The sequence below is a fragment of the Amborella trichopoda genome, chromosome 1, assembly GCF_054954075.1.
Source record: "Amborella trichopoda isolate Santa Cruz 75 chromosome 1, AtrichopodaSantaCruz75HAP2 v2.0, whole genome shotgun sequence".
Classification (NCBI taxonomy): Eukaryota; Viridiplantae; Streptophyta; class Magnoliopsida; order Amborellales; family Amborellaceae; genus Amborella; species Amborella trichopoda.
This window is the reverse complement of record NC_142336.1, coordinates 1,611,119-1,622,800: the sequence shown is the minus strand read 5'-3', so window position 1 is coordinate 1,622,800 and position 11,682 is coordinate 1,611,119. Positions and strand designations below refer to the sequence as shown.

The 11,682-nt window shown below is 37.2% G+C and overlaps 1 protein-coding gene across 1 annotated transcript; it reads left to right on the top strand.

The window, feature by feature from the left end:
* Positions 1-4,629: 4,629 nt before the first annotated feature.
* Positions 4,630-11,159, top strand: LOC18425219 (ETHYLENE INSENSITIVE 3-like 1 protein). Its single transcript, XM_088870868.1, has 2 exons — positions 4,630-4,770; positions 7,735-11,159. Exon 2 carries the CDS (start codon positions 8,119-8,121, stop codon positions 10,060-10,062), a length of 1,944 nt encoding a protein of 647 aa, XP_088726994.1. The 5' UTR covers positions 4,630-4,770; positions 7,735-8,118; the 3' UTR covers positions 10,063-11,159.
* The last annotated feature ends 523 nt before the right edge of the window (positions 11,160-11,682 follow it).

The following is an 11,682-nucleotide window of genomic DNA, read 5'->3' as shown; positions in this document are numbered from 1 at the left end:
TTTAAGCTTAGTGCCTTTTTGGGCCAATCAGAGAACGGACGGCTCTTCTATTTTGTAAGAAGATAAATTGTATTATTGGACGGTTTTGATGAAAGGAGCCGATTATATTGACCAACTCAATAATATATAATTGGGACCAACACGTGCGTTAAAAATGACGATGATGATTCCAAAGAAAGCGAAAATGGAAGGTAAAAAAAGGTATTGAGTTTAGCCAATTGAGTCTTGGTGCTGTGAAAAAGTGTTGGAGATTGGTCAATTGACTTCCAAAGAGGATGTTGAGAGAGAGAGAGAGATTGATGTTAGATAGAGAGTTGAGAGAGAGAGATTTATGTTAGATAGAGAGAGAGAGGTGAGAGAGATTTATGTTAGAGAGAGAGGAGAAAGAGATTTATGTTAGAGAGAGAGAAGAGAGATTTATGTTAGAGAGAGAGAGGAGAGAGATATATGTTAGAGAGAGGAGAGAGATATATGTTAGAGAGGGAAGAGATATTTGTGTTTAGAGAGAGGAGAGAGAGATTATGTTAGAGAGAGGAGAGAGAGATTTATGTTAGAGAGAGGAAAGAGGTTTATGTTAGAGAGATTTTTTTGGTTGAGAGAGAAATTTTGGATAAAGGGGATTTTTTTAAGAGGGAGATAGAAAGATTTTGGATAAAAGCCTTTTTTTTTTTTTTTTATAGGGGGGTGATTTTGACTAAAGAGATATTTTGGTCAACACATTTTGGGAGGTAAGAGTGTGTAGAAAGTTAAGTAATTTAGAGAGAGAGAGAGATATTAGCTTTCTTCGTCAATATCTGGGGAAGGCAGAAACCTCATGTGCATGTCAAATAGCAGATGAAACTATTAGTTCATTGACCACTTTCATATGAGAGAGAAATAATTTAGAGAGAGAGAGAATTTAGTTTCCATACCTCACTTAGAGGGAGAGAATGAGAGAATTTAGAGAGAGAGAGAATTTAGTTTCCATACCTCACTTAGAGGGAGAGAATGAGAGAATTTAGAGAGAGAAATTAGGTTTTAGACCTCACTAAAGAGAGATGTGAAGAGTGAATTAAAAGCTAGAGAGAGAGAGTTTGGATTTTCATACCCCACTAAGAGAAAGAGATGTGAGGGGTGAATTAAAGTTTCGAACTATACCCAAAAAAGTTACCATTGATATTCATTGAAATATCCCAAAATTAAGAGAGAGAGAAATTGGATTTTTTTCAACTCGTTCGAATGAATGTGGAGGAGTTAAAATAAGTTTATAAGCCCCCACCAAGACTTTGAAAAGCAAAGCCATAGACCAAAAGTACTCTAAAAATCAAAACTGCAAACCCTATAATACATAACTCTAGAGAAGAAAAAAACACACACACATGCAAAAATCTCCTCCCAAAACTGACGTTATCTTCCCTTTATTTAAAAGGCTAGCTTTTTTTCTCGGACTGCACTTGTTCAGAGGTTTACCTGGCTGTCAAACTAACACAACCATTCTCCTTTCATCATCGATTTAAAAAATTTTATGCACTAAACTATTTTCATTACTGATTTAAAAACTACCCATGCAATTGACAATCACTCAGATCAGCTCTGGATCAGGGGATAGGCAATTTAGGTATGAGAAACCCCATAATGGCCCCACTCCCCGCGTTCTATTTCTTTGTTGACTATTTGCCGTTTCGACTCGGGTATCGCTTGAGTCAAACCCAACAGATAAGGCGGCCCGATTCAACTTTTTTAAACTCTGAAAATGCCAAAGAAAATTTATTTTTCCTCTTACTTACTCTTGAATTATTATTTTTAAAATATTAATCAAATTTTTTAAGTTTTAAAATACCTACTTATTTTACAAACAAATAATATACAAAATATATATATTTTTTTTTTTTTGATAGAGAGAAAAAATTGGAAGTAGATTTTAAATAGAGCAAGTTGAGGGTAGAGAGAGAGGGGGGATAGGGTTTGTGCGGTAGTGGTTGAGCGCAGCCCTCACGCACCCATTATTCAAAGAAAAGACGTGGCCTCCACCCATGCTAATGTGGGTCCCTCTCGCCACGTGGCGCTCGGATAGGTCGCGCACATGCTCGTAACCCGGATGTAAAGTCACTCGATTATACGCGTTTAATAGACTCACCCAAAAAATTTATATTGGTTTTTTTTTATTTTTATTTAAAAAATAATTAAAAACTATTTTATTTTTTATTTTAATTTAGAAATGACTACTTCATTTTACGTAGTTTTTCTTTTTTTGCAGGAGAATTTATCGTAGAAAAAAGTTTATATAAGGTTGCAACCTTAAAGTGTAGAATTAAAAAATGTATCTACAAAATCTATCGAAAAATGTTGTTTTAATATTGAAAAAAAGCATCTAATTGGTCATCTCGGCTTTGAGATGTGTGAATATGGAAAAAAAAAAAAGAATTGAGTTCTAAAAATAATGCATCTTGCAACATATTATATAGACCATTGATTTTCAAGATTTTCATATGTTTATAAATCTACTTGATTTTAACCATTTTTGAAGTTTAAAATTTTATAATTATATATGAAAATAGATTTTGAGATAATCCTAATAATTTTTTATACCAAATTACATGTTATAATAAAATTTGGAGGTGTGCTTGTATTGGATTATTTAAGGTTGCAATCTTATAGAAACCGCACCCTTTATCGTGATATAGATTTCCTTTTTTTCAATTTAGATAAGAAAAAAGTTTATCTAAGGTTACAACTTCATACTATTGAAGTAACGTGTACTTCAAAAATCATATAGTAATTGATCATCTTAACCTTAAGATGAATGAACATGAAGAAAAAAAAGAATTTCAAGTCCAAAAAATAATGTATCTTATAACATGTTATCTAGACCGTCTATTTTCATAATTTTTAAGTATTTATTGATTTGATCGATGTGTACTATTTATTAAATTTTATAACTGAAGATAAAAAGAGATTTTGAAAGCATCATAAGGTTTTCCACGCCAAAACGACATCTCTAAGTAAATTTTATTGGTGTACCATATTTCTACAGTATAAAGAGGCAACCCATATATAAACCTCACTCTTTAGATTATGACATTTTGATATTTACCCTACTTTTTTTGTCCAAGGTGAATTCTTAATGTGGGGTCATGTGTCACTAGAGACCCACAAAGGTCCGAGATGACTCGGGTGATTTCGAGTTTGTCATTTTTGTCGGTTAACTATGCAAAAAAGTTAATTTAACAGGGATTGGTCATCAAAGAAGCTGAAAAAATAACTCTAAAAATGATGTAGGTATGTTTTCAACCTTGAATATTTGAATCAGGAATTACCAATCTAGATCATATCAAATGTCTGGGTACTCCAGGTTCTACACCCCCCCCTCCCCACAACCCAAAACGAGCTTTCATTGGTTATATTGATCCATATTGTCGTTCCGGCTAATCCAACTTGCTATTGTGGGTTTGTGGATCCAAATCCAATTTATGGTTCCAAAACATCGGGTCAAAATATTGGATGGCTCAATATTTGTTTTCATACCTTGTAGTGAGTAGTGAAATTAAAAATAGAGCTGGCAATGGGTTGGAAATTAAAAATAGAGCTAGCAATGGGTTGGGTTTGGGTCGGGCCAAACGTGCCACTAGCCTAGTCCTATGCCCCGAAAGGCCAGCTTAGGTCTGGACTTGGCCCTATCAGAGTTAGGCTTAGCCGTGTAAAATTAAAAAAAACAATGAAAAATTAATCACAAATTATTTTGATGCTTAAAAACCTTCAAATTGATTATCTCCATGTCAAATAATGCCAATTTGTTAAGGAAGTGGTGTTGGGGCATTGGTGGCTAGGGGGATTGATGCCTCAATATAACGTCTCATTACTGTTAACATGTCAAAAAAAATATAAATAATGTGAGGGACTTCGGTGGCTTATCAAGCCACATATCCCAATCTTTTAATAATACGTTTTTTATGCGGCCAACCCGCATATGTAGAAGTGCGAGCCTCTTGATAAATCTACTTTTGAGATGGATTTTAAGACTTAATTTTTAAGAACATGTAATCTCTAACATGGAGATCATTAATATAAAAAAACTAAATAAATTTTAAAAATTAAAAACGATAATTTTAATAAAAAAAATATTTAGACAGTTTGTTTTCATTATTTTTAGATGAAGTACCTATTTGCATCGACCTTTAAAATGAATGCTTGATACTTTCTAAACCGCATACGTGAAAATGTGGTTTAGCGCACATGAAACAATTTTCTCTCTTAATAAGGTAGAACAAACTTTTAGGGGCATTTTCGTCTTTTACCGGCTGGCATCCCAGAATATTCCTCAAACTATAGGGACAAAATAGTAAATTCGCTCCAAAACCCCATTAAGCTAATCGAGTTCACCGCCACCAAGGGTAAAATGGTCATTTTCCACTCCTCTATCTAAAAGGGCATCCAAGTAATTTGCAACGTAGGATAAGGTTTTTTGGTCATTAAGGAAAGTGAACCGCTGCGTTTCCAGGAAGCGAGGGCAAGGATTTACGCGATAAGGACTCGATTTAACCACGGTTAATAAGCATTAATGGCTCGGACTTAACCACGGTTAAATCTAACCCCCGACCGTGGTTACCGGTGGTATCGTTTTTTTAACTTTCAGATCACCACCAATGGACCGGTCTTGGACTCACTTTCCCCTCTCTCTCTCTCTCTAAAAAAAACTTCTCGCTCTTCGTTTTCTCCCTCTTTCTCTCTCTAGTTTCAGAGCTTGACAGGAGCTTCAATGGCGAAACCTCTGAGGGAAGTTCCAAATCCAAGGCAAGTTAGGGCGCTCCATGGATTTCCTTTCATCTCTTTCTCTCTCTCTTCACTCCTTTTTGCTTCTGTGATTTATTGCAATGTGTATTTGTTTGAGAAGCTCCGAATCAAAGGCAATTTTGAGAACTCCTTGGATTTCCTTTAATTTTATTTCCTTTAATTTTGGCCTCCTCTTTGTCTCTGTGTTTTTCCTCTCTCTCTCTGCTGATTTCATACACTGCGTATGTGGGAAGCTCCTATCTATAGCAAGTGTGAGCGCTCCATGGATTTCATTTCATTTCTCACTCCATTTGCTCTCGGTTTTTTTGCTCTCTCTCGCTCCTTTTGATTTTTCAAATTTCACAGACACTTTGTGCTTCTTTCTTATCTCCTTCATTTCTCACTCTATTGATTCCATCACTTCAACACTTCGTTTGTCGTTTTCACTCAATTTCCTTGTTTCTGGTCTCTCTCTCTCTCCTTTCTCTCACTGAATTCCTCAGCTCTATTTCTTTATTTTCGATTTCCTTTGCTCGATTCCGTGTTCTTAATTTTCTTCGTGCTCTACACATCTCTATTTGATTTCCTTCATTCGATGTTGTTCTCTTTTTTATTCTGTTCAGTCTCTGTTTCTTTCTTTTTCTGTCTGCTGTTTTGTCACTTGGTTTCCTTTTTCCTATTTACTGTTTCCTATATTTCTTTCCTTTTTTGCTCGATTTTTAATTTTTATGTACCTTTTTTTCTCTTTGATCTCTCTCTGTGTCAGTTTAAGGGTAGATATGGTGGAGAAGTGTTCATTTCCATTGATTTTCAGGTGATATCTGTTTTTTTTTTCTGACACTGTAAAAGCTTAGGACTTTCAAATTTTTATTATTACAATGGGATTTTTTTTGAAAAAAGGGAAACACTTTATTAGAAGGTGAAGTATTTTTCTTTTCTTTTCTTTTTCTAAGTTTTAATGATTTCTATTATGTTTCCTCTCTTATTATTTCTCAGTTTTTTTTTTTAAAAAAAAATGGTTTCAAAGCATATGACTCCCGATATCCAGCAAAGGACTGGAATTTTCCAGAGAAGATCGGACCTTTTATGGCTCTCTATCTCTTATTGTTGCTGGGGATAGTCTCTCTCTCTCTCTCTTTATCTTATTTTGGGATCTTTCTCTTTCAGTGAAGGTAAATTTTATCACGTTTTTCTGGGGATATTATGACATAATCTGGAGCTTTTAATTCACTCTTCGCATTACTTCTCGCGTTTAGGTGTCAGATTTTCTGTTTTTTCAGTGAAGTCAATTTTATTCGAGCATTTTAGGCGGATATGTGACATTCTTTGTTTCTTTCTCCTCTTCAAATATCATGGTTCATGGTTTTCTCTCTCTATCCATTGCCGGTCATAATCTCTCTCTGTCTCTCATTCATTTGGGGATCTTTCAGTGAAGATAGCATTTTTGCCTCTTTTGGATATCTAGACATAATCCAGACCTTTTAATTCACTCCTCACATTTCTCCCCTCCTCTCTCTCTCTCTAGGTGTCAGATTTTCCAATATTTCAGTGAAGATCAATTTTGGAGAATTTTTCTGGATTTTGGACATCTTTGTATCTCTCTCCTCTTTAAACATTTTCTTACGTGGTTTAAGGATCCATTGGTTCTGCAAATTTCTCGGACTTTGTCGGAAATCTGGCATTTTCTTTTAGTTGCTAATTATTACTTAGTCTATGAAGAAGTGTTCTATGTCTGGTTTTTTTTTTTTCTCTTTTACGTTTATGAGTCTTTATTTTTTTGGATAAAGATTCAAGTTTCCGGTGTATTCATAACTTTTCTGGCCAATCTTTGACGGAATCTGGCACATTTTCCAGGGCTTTGGTTTATTTGGTTTTTTCTTTCAGCTTCTTTAGGGGAATAATAAGAAAAAATAGTAAATTTGATTTTGAAACGGGTGACGTTTTTATTCATATTAGCATTTGAGACCAAGTTATTAAAATTGAAAAAAAAAAAAGAAAAGAAAAGAAAAAAAAAAAGGAAGCATTATGACCGGTTTCTATCTCTTTTGAATTTCTTGTAAAAATATTATTTTTCTTATGCCTTCTTACTAATAATTACATAATCTTCTGTTTTTCTAGTGACTTTTCTTGTCTTTTAAGACTATTTGTTGGTGTTCCCTGCACAAGTTTTAAGTGAAATTCAGGTCCCTTTTTTAGATTCATGAAAAAAAATAGGTTTTTTCTTAGGTTTTGTTGGTTTTATGCAAGCATTATGGCTCTTCCTTAGGGTTTTGTTGTTTCAAGCAAAGACTGAAGGCTTTCTCTTTCGAATTTTGTGTAAAAGTTTAGGCTTTTCCTTGGGCTTATGCTATTCCATGAGAAGTTTAGGCCTTCCATTATGGTGCAGCGGTTTCATGCCCAAAAAAAAAAAAGTCTGTTTTTTTTTTTTTTTTTTTTTTCGAGATCCCATAAGATTTCTCGTGTTTTTTTTTTTCTTTTTCAAAAATTTCTATATTTTTGTTTAATGGAACTTCTGAAAATGCATTTATAGCTGTTTAGTATATAGATCTATTGTTGTACTTGACAGATAAGGAAGAAATTTGTGTGCTTAGTCTCTTTTAATTACACATGCCATTTTTTTCCTGCCAAGATTCTGCAGAAAGTACATGTTGATGACAAAAAGTTAAGATCTATAAGAATCTGGTATAAGGTCATCCAAGTACCAAAAAGAATACTCAAATTGAAGGAAATAAGAGGAGAAATGATTAAAAAAGAAAAGGATCCTTTGGGTCTTTAGTGAGAAACATGGTTTTCATGCTAAAAGGTTGCGGAGTAGAAGAAATGCAAAACCCGCTCTTTGACAACTATTTACGTTCTTTTTTTTTTTTTGCTTTGTATTTTTCGTGGTATTCATAAGTTGTTCTTTTTCTATTTTATAATTTAAGTAACATAATTCTTTGTCTTTTTCTAAATTTGGCTGTCCTGTTTGTTTTCCTGTGATTGCAGTGTGGATTCATTACTGAGCTGAGATTATGTCTTCTACCCCTTAAACCAGAGGCTCTTGTTAAGATCTCTCACCAATCATAGCATCTCCTCATCAAACCCAGATTGAAAGCAAGGCTTTCTCAATCCAAATTCCCCCCCTTCTAAAGGAGAAAATTGGTGGTGACTTGTAATATTTACTTGTTGCAATAATTCCAAATTTCCTCTAGTGCTTAGTAGAGATCTACTTGTTGCAATTGTTACCTACAAATTTAGAAAGAGAAGCACTCTTCTCATTATATATCAAGTGGGAGTTGGTTGCCATTGCTTGTCCCATTACTGAAGGTAAAGAGAGAAGCACAGTATTCTCTTCGCATCTGAAGAAGTACTTTTCATTGCTGTGTTTCTATGGGGATTTACGAGGAGATGGGTTTTCCCTGCAATTTCGACATAATGCCCCAACCCACCGAGGTCGATCCAACGGTCGAGAACGAGGGGGAGGCGGCTATGATCCAAGATGATGATGATAGCGAGGATGAGATGATCGACGTTGATGAGCTTGAGAGGAGAATGTGGCGTGACAAACTGAGGCTCCGTCGCCTCAAAGAGCAAAGCAAAGGCAAAGAGGCCATGGGTGGCGACCTGGCCAAGCAAAGGCAATCGCAGGAGCAAGCTCGGAGGAAGAAAATGTCGAGAGCCCAAGATGGTATCCTCAAATACATGCTGAAAATGATGGAGGTTTGCAAAGCTCAAGGCTTCGTCTATGGCATAATACCCGAGAAGGGTAAACCAGTGAGTGGGGCCTCTGATAACCTTCGAGCTTGGTGGAAGGAGAAAGTGAGATTTGATCGGAATGGGCCAGCCGCCATTGCCAAGTACCAAGCTGACAACGCAATCCCTGGCATAAGTGATGAGAATTCGGGTATGGCTTCTACCCCACATACTTTGCAAGAGCTCCAAGATACTACATTGGGCTCTTTGTTGTCAGCTCTTATGCAACACTGTGACCCTCCACAAAGGAGGTACCCATTAGAGAAAGGAATTGCTCCTCCATGGTGGCCTACTGGTAATGAGGAATGGTGGCCTCAATTGGGGCTCCCTAAAGGTCAGGGTCCCCCACCTTACAAGAAGCCCCATGATCTCAAGAAAGCATGGAAAGTTAGTGTCTTGACTGCTGTTATCAAGCACATGTCTCCTGATATTGCAAAGATAAGGAAGCTAGTGAGGCAATCAAAGTGTTTGCAAGATAAGATGACTGCAAAAGAGAGTGCGACTTGGCTCGCTGTTGTGAACCAAGAGGAGGCTCTCTCACGCCAACAAAACCCAGATGCTTGTCCCCCTTCTTCCTCCTCTAATGGGAATGGGGCTCTCACTTTTAGCAGCACCAGTGAGTACGATGTCGAGGGCTTTGATGATGAAGCGACAATGGAGGTTCAAGAGATCAAACCTGATGTTGATCTATTCAACTTGGGTATGGGGAAAGAGAGGCTCTTGCCTCCTATCAAGAGCGAAACCGCTGATTTCGTGCGAAAGAGGAAGCTCCCGACTGAGGTAATTGTTGTGGATCAGAAGATATACACATGTGACAATGTTCAATGCCCGTCGCATCAGTATCAGTTGGGTTTTTTGGACAAAAATTCGAAGAACAATCATCAGTCTAATTGTCCATTTGCTTCGGAGATCCATCAAGGGATGGGGCTTCCATTGCCTAGGCCTGATATTGGCAAGGAAAAACCAGTTTTCCCTCTCCCCAACTTCACTCAACCCCTGCAAGCAATGAGTGGAAATGGAAATGGGTTTTTGGGGAATGACAGTAACAAGTTTTTGACTGGGAATGATGGCAGTAACAACATGACAGCCATGACTCCAGCCATTGTCAACAACTCTGATGATTTACCTGATCTGGGTCTTCCTTTGGATGGCCAGAAAAGGATAAAAGACATCCTTGATTCCTATAACTTCAACCCTTCTTTGCAGCCAAACAGGAACAACCCAAATCATGGTACAGGCATGGAGATCCATAATCAGAGGACCCTTATCGATATAAACATGGATCTCGTGAATCCACCTATTAATGGATTCAGGCCTGCAAATGAAGAGAACATGTTTGGGCATGGAGCTATGATGGGAGGTAACCACAATGGCTTCGATATCTACTTCAGAGACGATCTGCCTCTGGATCCATGTAAGGTGTTTGATCAGGGTTATGAGCAGAACTCGCACGATGTGAATGCTGAATTCAAGTTCGGGGCCCCTTATAACGTGGGAATGGATTTTGGCATTCCTTTTATGAAAACTCCAGAGGCGTTGCGGAAGCCAGAGGCGCCGATCTGGTATTTTACAGGGCCATGAAATTGGCTTGATCCTTCAACAAGGACTTCCTCTGTGATTTAAGGAAGGGCTTCCCTTGCGTTTGGGGAACATACTTTGTTGCAGTTGGGGTTTACATATTAGGACTCCCTTCTTGTTGGGGTTTACAATATCGTTAGGTTGAGTTTCTCTCTCTCTTTCTCTCTCTCTCTCTGCGTGTTTGTGTGTGGTTTTGTTTTTCGGTGGGAGGGTTGGGGTTGGGGTTGGGAGTCTACGTATCAGGACTCTCATGGCAGTCGCATCATTATAATTCACTAGTAAGGGGCTTTCTTTGTGTGGGTCTGTGTTCCTCTCTCTCTCTCTCTTCAGTTCGGAGTCCTGCATACTGGGACTCTCATGGGTTGGTGTTTGCACGTCATTAGATTTCATTAGTAGTGGGTCTTCTCTTCGCCTGTGTGTGCGTGTGTTAGTCTGCTATCAGGGATTAAAATCAGGACCCTCGGGCTGTAGGGGTTTTAAATGTCAGTAGATCTCTCTCTCTCTTTGCCTTTGGGGTGGACATAACTTTACTCTCTTGTAGTTTGGGTTAACATATCTTTAGATTTCATTAGTAGTGACTCCTCTCTCTCCCTCTCTCCCTCCCTCTCTGTGCCTGCCATTGGGATTGAAATATTAGGACTCTCCTGCAGTTGGGGTTTACACATCATTAGATTTCAGTAGTAGGGGAGCTTCTCTCTCTCCCTCTCTCTGGTGTTTTTATGGAGGGGGTTGCCATTAACTGGCCTGGTTAACTTATGATAGATGTTGTTTCCATTCCCTTTATATATTGATATTTAAAAAATTTGGGGTCTCTCTCTCACTCTCTCTACCGTCTTTGTACATATAGGACTCTCTGGTCTCTCCTGAATTGGCTCCTCTCTCTCTCACTCTGCACTCTGTTAGGGATTTGGGTCTCTCTCTCTCTAGAAATTGGGTCTCTCTCTGGGGCAAGTGGGTCACCTTTTCTAGGATTTATGGTGCTGGATCCAATTAGGAAACAAGGAGGAAGAAGGATTCTAGCTGATAAGCCCACTGTTCTTTGAACTTTATTTGCGGTTGTAGCAATAAAACGTATAATATAAATTTTCTTTTTCTCTCTCTTTCTCTGTCTTCATTCATTCTCTCTCTCAGTCTTTATGAGCTTCAGATACAATTGAATATGGATGTCCTTTGATGAATACATTTGTACCTTAGACCTGATGTATGCCCTCAAGTTTTTGAGAATTTGAAGTCAGATGTTTGTGTTGAGAAAGTTCTATCATCTTAGTCATTATTTTTCTTTACCAAAACACACACTCTCTCTCTCTACCCACCAATAACTGCTAGTTTCTCTCTCTACCAATAACTGCTAGTTTCTCTCTCATATTCATTTATTGTCCTTTTTACTGTGTTTTTATAATCAGTTTGGTTTGCACGTGATCAATATATAAATATTGAAGATAGATTCCCTCATATCGTTAATCTTTTCGGTCATTGTTTCTAGGAAAAAGTTTATCTAAAGTTAGAACTATGGATGCACCTCAAAAATTTATTGGAAAAGGTAGTTTTAACGTTGAAAAATCATCTCGAACATCTGACCATGAAAAATAAAAAGATTTTAAATCTAAAAGATAGTACATTTTA